We start from the raw sequence: 14,984 nt of genomic DNA, 5'->3' as shown, positions 1-14,984 counted from the left end.
TGGAAATAAAACTGCAAAATATCATAATGCTATGATACAAACCACACTTGAAAGTTCTGGTTACTATACCTCTAATTGGATATTGTAAAAGTGATAAAGGCTCATAAAAGGACAACCACAATAAGGGGGTTGGAACAGCAGCTTCCCTATGAGAAATAATAATATTTATTTATTTATATGCCACCAATCTGACTAGGTTGCTTCCAGCAAATTATAAAACCACAGTAAAACATCACACATTAAGAACTGCCTTCAGGTGTCTTCTAAAAATCAGGCAGTTGTTTATTTTCTTGACATCTGATGGGAGGGCGTTCCGCAGGGCGGGTGCCACTCACAAGAAGGCCCCTCTGCCTGGTTCCCTGTAACCTTGCGTCTCGCAGTGAGGGAACCACCAGAAGACCCTCGGAGCTGGACCTCAGTGCCTGGGCTGAAGGGTGGGGGTGGAGACGCTTCTTCAGGTAAAATATTACACCATTTGGCACTTAAAAGTTTAGAAGGAAAGGCAAGTATAGCAGGAAACGGATGTATAAAAATCAATACAAAAGTGGGCGGGGAGCAGATATTCCTCCCTCTTCAAATACTTCAATACTCCCTCTCCCTGCCCCATGCAATTCTTTGCATTTCTACCGCACAGCAAAAAAAGTCTGCTTCTGTTTCTGTGGCATTTCACTAATTGGGTGTGGATTTATATTCCTCCATGTCTCTGCTTTATAAAAGCACATAGCCAGCCCTGTCATCTTCTATTAATTTTCCCTACTCTTGGAATATCACATTTCCAGAAGGTCTGCTGAAAATATTTGTCTTGTCTACAAATGTACACATGCAGAAATATATCAATGTTCAAAGAAACGTTTATTCGAATGAATAATGCCATTGTAAGCCATCTTACCAAATATGTGCATTTTATTGCCTTTTCAAGCAAGGTAATTTTTAAATTGCATTTAAAATAGTGACATTAGATGTTAATATTGCCCTTAATACATATACAGGACAGAGCTGCTATAAAATGTGCTTAGGTGCAGAGGTAATCTTAAAAAAAAAAGGAAATTATACAGCAGACACTTCACAAGAGCAGCACAGTTTGCATTAAAATAGGGATTATTTTTGCAGCCAGAGTCAAGCGAATCTTCACTTGTCAGTGTGAATTTCCTTTTTATGCACACCCGTGCTGGAGTCGCATGCTTTATTACGAATTGGATTTTGTGCCATTTGGAGAGGGTTTGTTTTTCCTGTTTAGAAACTGCAGGGTAGGGACTTCAGTGCGATGAAAGAAGGCAATTGTCACACTTAGAATGCGAGAAGGGGGACATGGCTTCAGGAGAAGCAGGCTAGGCAACTATTATCCTCTCCTTGGGCAAAGGGAGGCGTTAGCTACTCGATAATCCCTGGAGGGTCTTTTGCAGTCCTCTGTTTCCACAAGGATTCCCTTTCACTTCTCAAAACTTTAAAAATATATACATGTACATCGGGATTTTAGGGGAACATATATAAGCCGTATCAGTAAGCAGATGAGGCTGCAGGCGACTTCTTTCTCTTGCTAGAGCAAACCACATGATCTCGCAGCCCTGCTGGAGTCGCCGCCGGGGTATTCAGATCCATTCAGGGAGAAGGGACAAACCAATGCCATCCATGTCTCATCTATTTTTGTTTGGGGAAGTGGTCTTTGTACATGCTGTAGACAGCGCCTAGGAGAGAGAGCAAAGGAGTTGGCGCAAAGGAGACAATCGGAATACGGCCTGTAGAGAAAACAGCTTTTTGTCTCCAACATGGAAGTTGGCTTAGTACTGCTTTTGCTAGTCAGGAGGGGCAAGGAATTATGCAAAGCAACAAATGGCCACCCCTTTCTACCCTCGCAAGCCTTGCAGGGCGATTGGATGGCTCCCTTATTCCCTCCTGCCATTTCTGACTCCTTTTCAAACTGAGCTTTCCAGCTCTAATGGCTAGAGAAACGTTTTCTAAATGCTGGAAGTCTCAGCATTCTTTATCCATGCAGTCTTGGGCCCGATTGCAGAATTGTCTTAACAAAATGTTCTTGGTCAGAATCGAACCTGACTTCTGCTCCTCTGGCTTTCAAGGAAAACAGCAAATCTTTTCTGCAACTTATTTTCTGTTTCGTGGGCGGCCTGCTGCAGTATCTCCTTACGCTCTGCTGTTTTATAATACTTTTTTTAAAAAAAATCAAAACACATTTATTCAAAAGTTCCAATACAGTGGTGCCTCGCAAGACGAAAAGAATCCGTTCTGTGATTCTCTTCGTCTAGCGTTTTTTTCGTCTTGCGAAGCAAACCCATTGAAGGATTAGCGGATTAGCGCTTTTAGCGGCTTTTAGCGGCTTATCAGCTGATCGGATCAGCTGATAAGCGGCTTAGTGGCTTAGAAAAAGGGGGGAGGGGAAAAAACAGCAGGAACTCGCAAGACATTGTCGTCCTGCGAAGCAAGCCCATAGAAAATTTGTTTTGCGAAGCACCTCCAAAACGGAAAACTCTTTCGTCTAGCGAGTTTTCCGTCTTGCGAGGCATTCGTCTTGCGGGGCACCACTGTATAGCTTTTTTCCTACTGCCATAATATCACAGAATGACACTCCATTCCTCAGTTCCTCATCACTGTCTTGTTGGCTCGCCAGATACCCTCAGTAGGAACCCAACTACCAATCTGATTTACTAGACATTTTCAATTCAGGCTCGTTGGGCTTTCATGGTACAGGAAGTGCCGCTTCCAAACCTAGATGAGTGGAGCTTAATTAATCTTGACCGCTGAGGGGACAGTACACTGAACGTCCTTGGAGGGGCACTTTCCCCACAGAGGCAAAGACCAGTGTGGAAGATGAAGTTTAGTTTCCATGTTCAGCAAACTGACTTGGATGCTCTGTCTGCGGCAGGGAGTCACATTGGGCCATTTGCACACTGAGGGATGATGTTTATGTGAACCAAAGGTTTAAAGGCTCAGCGCCGCCGCCCCCGGGATAATCATTCCAGAAGACCTGGTACCCATTCAAGACCTTGCCCTCTGGCAGTCATTGCAGTTGCAAACTCAGGTCCTCTCCTGCTCCCACACCCAGTGCTTAACGCCTCCCTTCTCTTCGTCCCCGCCTTACCAAGTGTTATGGCTCCAACCACACAGGCCTGGGCAGCTACCCGAGTGTGAATCAGGTGGACAGACATCTTCATATTCCCCCTTGCCTTCAGCCGGTAAATTCCGTAGGCTGCCACAACCACAAACCCCATCATGCCTGCAAGGTCAAAGAAGCCATAGAACCACAGCTCTGAAGAAGTCCCTGTGCAAGTCCAGTAGCCTGTCCCACTCCTTCGGGTAAGGCACTTTCTGTACTGCCTATACCTAAAGACCTATACCTTCCAACCTAGCAGTTCGAAAGCACGTCAAAGTGCAAGTAGATAAATAGGTACTGCTCTGGCGGGTAGGTAAACGGCGTTTCCGTGTGCTGCTTTGGTTCGCCAGAAGTGGCTTAGTCATGCTAGCCACATGACCCGGAAGCTGTACGCCGGCTCCCTCGGCCAATAAAGCGAGATGAGTGCCACAACCCCAGAGTCGGCCATGACTGGACCTAATGGTCAGGGGTCCCTTTACCTTTATACTGCCTACACTAACACTGATCCTCAACCTCCTTTTCCTTATGGGGTATCTTTGGGAGAAGAAAAGGCTAAGGAGCAGATAAGGTAAAGGTAAAGGACACTAATGCGCAAAGCATGGGAAATAAACAAGATGAGCTTGAGCTCTTGGTACAGCAAACTAAATATGACATAATAGGCATCACTGAAACCTGGTGGGATAAGTCCCACGATTGGAATGTAATAATGGGGGGATACAATCTATTTCAGAGAAACAGACCAGACAAGAAAGGAGGAGGAGTGGCGTTATATGTCAGGGATGTGTATACCTGTGAAGAGATCCAAGATTTAGAACCTCAAAGCCAATGTGAGAGCATTTGGGTCAAAATTAAGGGAGAGAAGAATAACAGAGACCTCATTGTGGGAGTTTACTATAGATCCCCAAGCCAAACGGAGGACATAGATGATGCCTTCCTGGAACAGATGGCCAAGCATGCAAAAGGAAGGGAGATAGTAGTAATGGGGGACTTCAATTACCCGGATATTTGTTGGACGTCAAACTCAGCCAAGAGCATAAGGTCAAACAGATTCCTCACTGGCCTTGCAGACAACTTCATTGTCCAGAAAGTGGGAGAAGCAACAAGAGGAACAGCCATTTTAGATCTGGTCCTAACCAATGTTGATGACCTGGTTAGTGGGGTAGAAGTGGAAGGATCATTAGGCGCGAGTGATCATGCTCTTCTGAAGTTTACTATACAGCGGAAAGGAGCAGCCAAGCATACTAGGACTCAATTTCTTGACTTTAAGAAAGCCGACTTCATAAAACTTAGGGAAGTGCTGGGTGAGATCCCATGGACAGCAATACTAAAAGGAAAGGGAGTTCATGATGGCTGGGAGTTTGTTAAGAGGGAGATAGTAAAAGCACAACGTCAGGCAATACCAATGAGACGGAAACATGGAAGGTGCCTAAAGAAGCCAGGGTGGCTATCTAAAGAACTTTTAACTGAATTAAGATTAAAAAAGGATGTGTACAAAAAATGGAAAAGGGGGGAAACCACCAAAGAGGAATTCAAACAAATAGCCAGCACGTGTAGACACAAAGTCAGAAAAGCTAAAGCACAGAATGAACTCAGGCTTGCTAGAGAGGTTAAAAGCAACAAAAAAGGCTTTTATGGGTATGTTCGTAGCAAAAGGAAGAACAAAGAAACAGTGGGGTCACTCAGAGGAGAAGATGGTGAAATGCAAACAGGGGACACAGAAAGGGCTGAACTCCTCAATGCCTTCTTTGCCTCAGTCTTCTCCGATAAAGAAAACAATGCCCGACCTGAAGAATTTGGAGCAAATGATTCAGCAAAGGAAACACAGCCCAGAATAACTAAGGAGACAGTACAAGAATATTTGGCTAGTTTAGATGTATTCAAGTCTCCAGGGCCAGATGAACTGCATCCAAGAGTATTAAAAGAACTGGCAGATGTGATCTCAGAACCACTGGCAGTCATCTTCGAGAAATCCTGGAGAACAGGCGAAGTCCCGGCAGACTGGAGGAGGGCAAATGTTGTCCCTATTTTCAAAAAGGGGAAAAGAGAGGACCCAAATAATTACCGCCCAGTCAGTCTGACATCAATAGCAGGGAAGATTCTGGAGCAGATCATTAAGCAAACAGTCTGTGAGCACCTAGAAAGAAATGCTGTGATCACCAATAGTCAGCATGGATTTCTGAAAAATAAGTCATGTCAGACTAACCTGATCTCATTTTTTGACAGAATTACAAGCCTGGTAGATGAAGGGAACTCAGTGGATATAGCCTACCTTGATTTCAGTAAGGCATTTGACAAGGTGCCCCATGATATTCTTGTAAAGAAGCTGGTAAAATGCGGTCTTGACTCTGCTACCACTCAGTGGATTTGTAACTGGCTGACTGACCGAACCCAAAGGGTGCTCATCAATGGTTCCTCTTCATCCTGGAGAAGAGTGACTAGTGGGGTGCCACAGGGTTCTGTCTTGGGCCCGGTCTTATTTAACATCTTTATCAACGACTTGGATGATGGACTCAAGGGCATCCTGATCAAATTTGCAGATGACACCAAACTGGGAGGGGTGGCTAACACCCCAGAGGACAGGATCACACTTCAAAACGACCTTGACAGATTAGAGAACTGGGCAAAAACAAACAAAATGAATTTTAACAGGGAGAAATGTAAAGTATTGCACTTGGGCAAAAAAAATGAGAGGCACAAATACAAGATGGGTGACACCTGGCTTGAGAGCAGTACATGTGAAAAGGATCTAGGAGTCTTGGTTGACCACAAACTTGACATGAGCCAACAGTGTGACGCGGCAGCTAAAAAAGCCAATGCAATTCTGGGCTGCATCAATAGGAGTATAGCATCTAGATCAAGGGAAGTAATAGTGCCACTGTATTCTGCTCTGGTCAGACCACACCTGGAGTACTGTGTCCAGTTCTGGGCACCACAATTCAAGAAGGACACTGACAAACTGGAACGTGTCCAGAGGAGGGCAACCAAAATGGTCAAAGGCCTGGAAACGATGCCTTATGAGGAACGGCTAAGGGAGCTGGGCATGTTTAGCCTGGAGAAGAGGAGGTTAAGGGGTGATATGATAGCCATGTTCAAATATATAAAAGGATGTCACATAGAGGAGGGAGAAAGGTTGTTTTCTGCTGCTCCAGAGAAGCGGACACGGAGCAATGGATCCAAACTACAAGAAAGAAGATTCCACCTAAACATTAGGAAGAACTTCCTGACAGTAAGAGCTGTTCGACAGTGGAATTTGCTGCCAAGGAGTGTGGTGGAGTCTCCTACTTTGGAGGTCTTTAAGCAGAGGCTTGACAACCATATGTCAGGAGTGCTCTGATGGTGTTTCCTGCTTGGCAGGGGGTTGGACTCGATGGCCCTTGTGGTCTCTTCCAACTCTATGATTCTATGATTCTATGATTCTATGATTCTATGACCTCTGGATGGTTAAGTCCCATCTCTTTCAGGCCAAGGGAGCCGGCATTTGTCCACAGACAGTTTTCCAGCTCATGTGGCCAGCATGACTAAACCTCTACTGGCACACGAGGACCGTGACGAGTGCCAGAGCGCACGGAAACGCCGTTTACCTTCCCACCACAGTGGTACCTATTTATCTACTTGCACTGGTGTGCTTTCGAACTGCCAGGTTGGCAGGAGCTGGGACAGAACAACGGGAGCTCACCCCGTCGCTGGGATTTGAACCCCTGACCTTCCGATCAGCAAGCCCAAGAGGCTCAGTAGTTTAGACCACAGCGCCAGCCGTTGTACTGCCTATACTAACTGATCCTCAACCTCCTTTTCCTTACGTGGTATCTCTGGGAAAAGAAAATGTGAAGGAGTAAACACTACACAAATCCAGAGCAGAGTCCCGATGGCGCCTTGCATGCCTCTTTCTAGCAACTCCTGCAGCCAAGCTGGTGCCAAACGTATTGCTAAGCTTTCCTTTAGACCACATCAGTGAGGTCTTGTTGTCTGGGCAGTCCAGGACCTCCATTGAGAGCCAGTGTGGTGTAGTGGTTAAGAGCGGTAATCTCGTAATCTGGGGAACCGGGTTCGCATCCCCGCTCCTCCACATGCAGCTGCTGGGTGACCTTGGGCCAGTCACACTTCTTTGAAGTCTCTCAGCCCCACTCACCTCACAGAGTGTTTGTTGTGGGGGAGGAAGGGAAAGGAGAATGTTAGCTGCTTTGAGACTCCTTCGGGTATTGATAAAGCGGGATATCAAATCCAAACTTCTTCTTCTTCTTCCATACGCCCTACCCAGGCTTGGGCCCTAGGGAGGTCACTTTAGTGCTGCTAATGCAGCAGTTTGGCTTCTTCCTTAGAGGCACACTCCATTGTCTCTCGAGACAGACAAATGCCAGCATATACTGCCAGTAGAGGGATGCGGGTGGCGCTGTGGGTTAAACCACAGAGCCTAGGACTTGCCGATCAGAAGGTTGGTGGTTTGAATCCCCACAACGGGATGAGCTCCCGTTGCTCGGTCCCTGCTCCTGCCAACCTAGCAGTTCGAAAGCACGTCAAAGTGCAAGTAGATAAATAGGTACCGCTCCAGCGGGAAGGTAAACGGCGTTTCCGTGCGCTGCTCTGGTTTGCCAGAAGCGGCTTAGTCATGCTGGCCACATGACCCGGAAGCTGTCTGCGGACAAACGCCGGCTCCCTTGGCCAATAAAGCGAGATGAGCGCCGCAACCCCAGAGTCAGCCACGACTGGACCTAATGGTCAGGGGTCCCTTTACCCGCTTTGAGACTCCTGAGGGTAGTGATAAAGTGGGATATCAAATCTAAACTATATTCTGCCAGTTGCTGGGGATCACAAGCAGAGACTGTTGCTGTTGCAATCGGGTCTTGCTTCTGGTCTTCTCAGAGACATCAGGTTGGCCACTGTGAAACAGGAAGTTGGACTAGATGGGATTCCACACCTTCCAACATTTCTTTGATGAAAATAGGTACGTCCTATTCAATAAATAGGGATGCGGGTGGTGCTGTGAGTTAAACCACAGAGCCTAGGACTTGCCATTCAGAAGGTCAGTGGTTTGAATCCCCGCGACGGGGTGAGCTCCCGTTCCCCGGTCCCTGCTCCTGCCAACCTAGCAGTTCGAAAGCACATCAAAGTGCAAGTAGATAAATAGGTACCACTCCGGCGGGAAGGTAAACGGCGTTTCCATGCGCTGCTGGAGTTCGCCAGAAGTGGCTTTGTCCTGCTGGCCACATGACCCGGAAGCTGTACGCCGGCTCCCTCGGCCAATAAAGTGAAATGAGCGCCGCAACCCCAGAGTCAGGCACGACTGGACCTAATGGTCAGGGGTCCCTTTACCCTTTACCTTTACTGCCAGTAGACAGGACTGATACTTGTCCAAACTCCAAGGAAGAAAGCATCTGACCCTCCTCTTAAGCAGCCTATTGCAATACTAGGCACGTTCCCCACTTAGGAGACTCACCCGAATAATTTCTTTATTGCCCGTGAGTTGAATGGTTGCATATAATGCCAACAAGAAAGGAGCTTGAATCTAATGCCCTATGTAGTTTTAGATGTCTGGCTATTCATATATTTGCATGGATTGCTTCTCCCTTTGCTGCGAGCGCTGTAAACAATGAAAATATTTGCAGGCTGTTTATCCATGATTTTTGGTGAAGATAGAACTGTGTGTCCAGCTCCCCCCCCTTTTTTTTTCTTTTTTGTGGCATTCAGTTTCAGAGAAAAAAGTTTTTTGGGGGGTTGGGGTCAAGGCTATTTGCCAGAGACAGCAAAGGGCAACAGCAAATATGCTTTGAAAGCAACTGAAAGAATGCAGTGGCAAAGGATGTACTTTGTAGTAATAATAATATTATAATACTAAATTATTATTTATACCCTGCCCATCTGGCTAGCCACTCTGGGCAGCTTCCAACAGAATATTAAAATACAATAGTCTATTAAACATTAAAAGATTCCCTAAAGAGGGCTGCCTTCAGATGTCTTCTAAAAGTCTGGTAGTTGTTTTTCTCTTTGACATCTGTTGGGAGGGCGTTCCACAGGGCAGGTGCCACTACTGAGAAGGCCCTCTGCCTGGTTCCCTGTAATTTGGCTTCTTGCAGCGAGGGAACCTCCAGAAGGCCCTCGGCGCTGGACCTCAGTGTCTGGGCAGAACGATGGGGGTGGAGGCGCTCCTTCAGACGCTTTGTAGGCAGAAGGTCTTAGGATTCAGCTCAGGCAGCTAAAGGCTTCCAGTCTTGGAAGATCAGTAGGCAGGAGCAAAACTAGGCTTTATTTCACCCGGGTCAAAGACCCAGTTTGGCACCCCCCACGCACTCAGGCTGGGAACCACAATGGCACCCCTCCTGAGGCTTCACCTGGGCAAAAAAACCTAGCTGTCTCCCCCATAGCTACAGCACTGTCAGTAGGCAATGTTGGGTTAGATCAGGGCTGAGGAACATCTGGCTCCACAGATGCCAGCTTGCCTCAGCCACCATAGCCAATGATCAGGAGTTCTGTATGCACAGGGCGGGCCACAGATCTCCCACCACCAGGCTGAATGGACCAACAGTTTGTAAAAAGCAATCTCATATGTTCAAAAGGCCACATTTCCTACACGGCACACCTGTAGTCCCATTAAAAGACCCCGGTTGGATCAGGCCAGAATTCCAGATCCTTCAAGTGTCCCTATTTTCGTGGATTTACAGAAGCAATCCCAGTTTCTGATTTGATCCCGGAATGTCCTGCTTTTCCTTAGGACGTCTCTGTTTTCATCAGAGTAATGGGTTATGGAATTATGTGACCCCCACCCCCAAGCCAAGGAGATAAGTAAACAGCCTCGGCCCAGTATACCTGAAGGAGCGTCTCCACCCCCATCGTTCAGCCCGGACACTGAGGTCCAGCTCTGAGGGTCCTTCGACGGTTCCCTCCCTGTGAGAAGGGAGGTTACAGGGAACCAGGCAGACTGTCTGACTTTTAGGAGACATCTGAAGGCAGCTCTGTTGAGGGAAGTTTTTAATGTTTGATGTTTTGTAGTGTTTTAAATATTTTGTTGGGAGCCGCACAGCGTGACTGGGGAAACCCAGCCAGATGGGCAGGGTATTAATAATAATAATAATAATTTATTATTATTAGCTATACAGACTTTAGATGACATCTGAAGGCAGCCCTGTATAGAGAGGTTTTTTAATGTTTAATGTTTTATTGTTTTGTATATATTTCATATATATTGGAAGCCACCTAGAATGGCTGGGGCAATCTGGTTAGATGGGTGGGGTATTATTACTATTATTATTTATTGAATAGGTAAAGGTAAAGGGACCCCTGACCATTAGGTCCAGTCGTGGCCGACTCTGGGGTTGCGGCGCTAATCTTGCTTTATTGGCCGAGGGAGCCGGCGTACAGCTTCCGGGTCATGTGGCCAGCATGACTAAGCCGCTTCTGGCAAACCAGAGCAGCACACGGAAACGCCATTTACCTTCCCGCCGGAGCGGTACCTATTTATCTACTTGCACTTTGATGTGCTTTCAAACTGCTAGGTTGGCAGGAGCTGGGACCGAGCAACGGGAGCTCACCCCGTCGCGGGGATTTGAATCGCCGACCTTCTGATTGGCAAGTCCTAGGCTCTGTGGTTTAACTCACAGCACCACCCGCGTCCCTATTTATTGAATAGGACATACAGTGGTGCCTCGCAAGACGAAATTAATTCGTTCCGCAAGTTTTGCCGTCTAGCGAATTTTTCGTCTTGCGAAGCACGGTTTTAACGGTTTAACAAAGTCGCAAGACGTTTTCGTCTTGCGAAGCAAGCCCATAGGGAAATTCGTCTTGCGAGGCAAATCGCAAACGGAAAAACCTTTCGTCTAGCGAGTTTTTTGTCTTGCGAGGCATTCGTCTTGCGAGGTACCACTGTACCTATTTTCATCAAAGAAATGTTGGAAGGTGTGGAATCCCATCTAGTCCAACTTCCTGTTTCACAGTGGCCAACCTGATGAGAAGACCAGAAGCAAGACCCGATTGCAACAGCAACAGTCTCTGCTTGTGATTCCCAGCAACTGACAGAATATAGCCATCATGGCTGGTAGTTTTACCCTTAAAAGAATAATTTGTATATTACTCTTTTAAAGTTTCCCACTCCCACCCCTCTTTGATGCCTTACATAGATTTGAGTCATAGACGTGAGTCTTCAGACCACATTTGGTTCCCTACCTTTCTTCACCAGTGGGAACATCCTTGGTTCTCCCCCCTCTGCAATTGAGCTAAGAGAAGATCACGCACAGATTCCTACAGAGAGGCGCTTCAGGCTCCCCAAACTTACCAACTGGCACCAAAGGGCTGTTCCGTGCCTTTTGAAAGAGTTTGGCACTAACCGTGGTTTCATGCTCTGGAATCCAGCTGTCCTTGTCAGTTGACATTGAGCGCTGTAGAAATCAATTTCAAAGATACAGAACCAAAGAGAAAAATTACTACCTAATCTTCATCAAATTTCGCTGTAAAGATCCTTGCGTCATCGTCATTTCATTCGTAGGCCGCCTTTCCACAGTTAAAAGCATAGTTAAGGTGTACATAACATAACAAAAGTAGTCCTAAACAATGAATAAAGCGGATAAAAAACTTCCCAACCAAACTTAACAATTTCCACATACGTCAAAGTAAGATTAAAAAATGAAGATACAAAAATTGATATCAATAACGGCAACAAAATACCCAAACCAAACCCATTAAGGTACTTCCATAACAGGCAGGAAACTGATGTTTGTATAAATGAAGTATACACCCCCCATAGGAGCCAACTTCTAGGGGCTGAGGGATCTTCAGCCCCCCAATAAAATATTTGAGGGAGCTGGGGGCCGCAAAAACTGATGGGCATTGCCATTCAAATGGTGTATGTGCACTGCATCATGTGATCGATTATGTGGGGTGGGGGCTTACCTGAAACCCCCCCCTGCAATATTTTCAAGTTGGCACCCCTGCAACCCCCCTGATTGCTATAAATAACTCAACGTTTGTATAAGCATCTCTTGGAACAAGCCACATGAAGTCTGCTTAATATCTGCTAGGACTCGAAAATAATCTGGCATGGATGAGTTGGAAAATTGAAACAGACTAAGACTGGGAAAAGAGTGGGAGCTTCCACTGGCAGCCAAGAACATCTCTTAAGTTGGAATATTGAAAAGCTATCAACAGATCCTCAAGCTGAGGCTCCAATACTTGGCCCACCTCATGAGAAGAGATGACTCCCTGGAAAAGACCCTGATGTTGGGAAAGATTGAGGGCACTAGGAGAAGGGGACGACAGAGGACGAGGTGGTTGGACAGTGTTCTCAAAGATACTAACATGAGTTTGACCAAACTGCGGGAGGCAGTGGAAGACAGGAGTGCCTGGCGTGCTCTGGTCCATGGGGTCACGAAGAGTTGGGCATGACTAAACGACTAAACAACAACAAAAGAACTACCCAAAAGATAGGTAAGCTCCAATATAGGACAGCACACACACCGGTGTTTCCAGATCTTATCCAATTGTGTCCTCGTGTCAAGGGCTCCAGTTAGGCGACCCGTCGTGCATTACCATAAAGAGAGAGCGGTGCTGCCAAAACTGAGGAAGCATGCCATCTAAAGAAGAGGGCACCATTTTGCATGTGCTAATCAGATAGATAGATAGATGCCAATTTAGAAATAATTGTTGTTGTTGTTTAGTCGTTTAGTCATGTCCGACTCTTCGTGATCCCATGGACCAGAGCACGCCAGGCACTCCTGTCTTCCACTGCCTCCCGCAGTTTGGTCAAACTCATGCTGGTAGCTTCCAGAACACTGTCCCCCATCTTGTTCTCTGTTGTCTCCTCCTTGTGCCCTCAATCTTTCCCAACATCAGGGTCTTTTCCAGGGAGTCTTCTCTTCTCATGAGGTGGCCAAAGTATTAGAGCCTCAGCTTCAGGATCTGTCCTTCCAGTGAGCACTCAGGGCTGATTTCCTTCAGAATGGAGAGGTTTGATCTTCTTGCAGTCCATGGGACTCTCAAGAGTCTCCTCCAGCACCATAATTCAAAAGCATCAATTCTTCAGCAATCAGCCTTCTTTATGGTCCACCTCTCACTTCCATTAGAAATAATTACCATGATTTAAATATAAATAGAATCCCACTCACCTCGATGCAGAAGACTGCTGGATGGTCTGATGTGCAGGTGTGAACAGCTGATGGGCAAATTCAGAACCCCAGCTTGTCCTAGGTTTTAAAATAAAATAGAAAAAAATCTTTAAAGTGGATACAGACTGGGCAGCTCTTCAAAGGCCAGGACTATGAAGTTGGGCACATAGCCAACCTCGCTCCCCTGGAGACTCACCTGCTTCCTTAAAGTCACTGGCCTGTTTGATGGGTTGCCTTGTCGGCTGCTACGGAGAGATCTCCCCGAAGTCTTTTGGAAATACGGCTGTTTTGACAAGGGCTGCTTGGGTCTCTTCCCATCCTCTCACTTTAAGGTTACAACAAAGTCCCCACACTAGCGGTTTCCTTGATGTTTAAGTAAGGAGATGGGGAGATGTCTGACAGTTTGCTATCTGCTTGCTTGCTCCTTAACCCTTGCTCTGCCCATTGTCCTCCATAGCAAAGCTCAGTTGGTTAGTGTGTAGTGCTGATAACATCAAGGTTCGATCCCATAAGGGACAGCTGCATATTCCTGCACTGCAAGGGGTTGGGCTAGCGGTTCTCAACCTGTGGGTCCCCAGATGTTGTTGGACTACAACTCCCATCATCCCTGAGCTCTGGCCTTGCTAGCTAGGGGTGATGGGAGTTGTAGTCCAACATCTGGGGACCCACAGGTGGGGAAAGGTTGGGCTGGATGATCCTCAGAGTCCCTTCCAACTCTATGATTCTATGAAACACCATTTCTTCTCTAAATTAAAAGTGTAAAGCATTCCAGCCAATAGGGAGAGAAAACATATTGTTTCACTTGATCCAGAGCACAGCTAAAGCTATTTGCAATGCGGGAAATATGAAATTATAATCTGCTCATCACTCTGATATGATAAACCAGCCTCTTACATCCAAGATCAGGGAGAGTTCCAGGTTTGGGGAAGGATATGGAGTCAGTCAGTGTGATATCCAGACAGGCATAGAGCCCCAAATGTTTAATTTTAGAAGTTCAATGACAAACTCACAAAAAGGCAAGCAAGAAATAGCAACAACCTTATCTTCCACCCTGTATTCAATATATTCTGTACGTAAGCTAGAGGAGGGACTTGCTGAAAGCAGATCCACATACCTTTTCTGGAAATATTACTTTGGAAAACACTCCGTAATTGCACGTGGCTCAGATGAACGTGCTCTGACCCACCCAGAAACTGCTGCAGCTTTTAATGAGTGAATGCAGGGAAATAGTTAATGCAGAGTTTGCCGCAACATGCACACAAGCCATCCTCCATTCATTTTCCCAATCCAATTCATAAAAATAAATGTGGAAAGATTAAGTAAAGATAACATATATATTTATTATAGAAAAAGACTCACACTGTGCTGTCCACTGTTGCTTGCTCGCTTGCTTGCTTGCTGTCTCTCTGGCAAGAACACAAAACAAATATTACAGAAAACAAAGAATTCCTCAAAGTAGAAAACAATCCCTGCTGCTTCTCTGGTTACCAGAACATGCTGTTAAGTTATGAGGAGATCTTGCCTTCAAGGAAACACTTCTGAGCATGCTCAAGGTGCGGGGCTGCTCTTCAAGGCTTTCAAGCTATGCTCCCTAATCTGAGATGTTGGCTGCTGGATAGCCCTCAAAAGAAACAGGGAGCCTTCCTAGCAGGGGCTGAAAATCTGAGAGACTTCCTAATATTCAATAATCCAAATATCCTAATGTCAGTCGCATGGTTTTTCTGCCCAAATAACACATAGGTAAAGGTAAAGGGACCCCTGACCATTAGGTCCAGTCGTGGCTGAATCTG

General features: G+C 46.2%; 1 protein-coding gene across 1 annotated transcript; it reads right to left on the bottom strand.

Moving 5' to 3' along the window:
* Positions 1–833: 833 nt before the first annotated feature.
* HIGD1B (HIG1 hypoxia inducible domain family member 1B) lies at positions 834–13,559 on the bottom strand. The gene is made up of 5 exons (XM_081167007.1): positions 13,391–13,559; positions 13,195–13,272; positions 11,370–11,472; positions 3,095–3,229; positions 834–1,685 (listed from the first exon to the last, which is right to left on the bottom strand). The coding sequence occupies exons 3-5, from the start codon at positions 11,464–11,466 to the stop codon at positions 1,639–1,641; spliced, it is 279 nt and encodes a 92-aa protein (XP_081023133.1). The 5' UTR covers positions 11,467–11,472; positions 13,195–13,272; positions 13,391–13,559; the 3' UTR covers positions 834–1,638.
* Positions 13,560–14,984: the final 1,425 nt, after the last annotated feature.

The sequence above is a fragment of the Podarcis bocagei genome, assembly GCF_964188305.1.
Source record: "Podarcis bocagei genome assembly, chromosome: 13".
Classification (NCBI taxonomy): Eukaryota; Metazoa; Chordata; class Lepidosauria; order Squamata; family Lacertidae; genus Podarcis; species Podarcis bocagei.
Note: the sequence above shows the minus strand (reverse complement) of the source record. Positions and strands in the feature narration are given on the sequence as shown.

Coding starts and splice junctions, on each gene's coding strand:
- HIGD1B (XM_081167007.1), bottom strand. CDS start 11,466: ATGTCAACTGACAAGGACAGCTGGATTCCAGAGCATGAAACCACGGTT. Junction 3,230..11,369: donor CAGCCCTTTGGTGCCAGTTG/GTAAGTTTGGGG, acceptor TTGACCTTGCAG/GCATGATGGGGTTTGTGGTT. Junction 1,686..3,094: donor GGTTGGAGCCATAACACTTG/GTAAGGCGGGGA, acceptor TCTCTCTCCTAG/GCGCTGTCTACAGCATGTAC.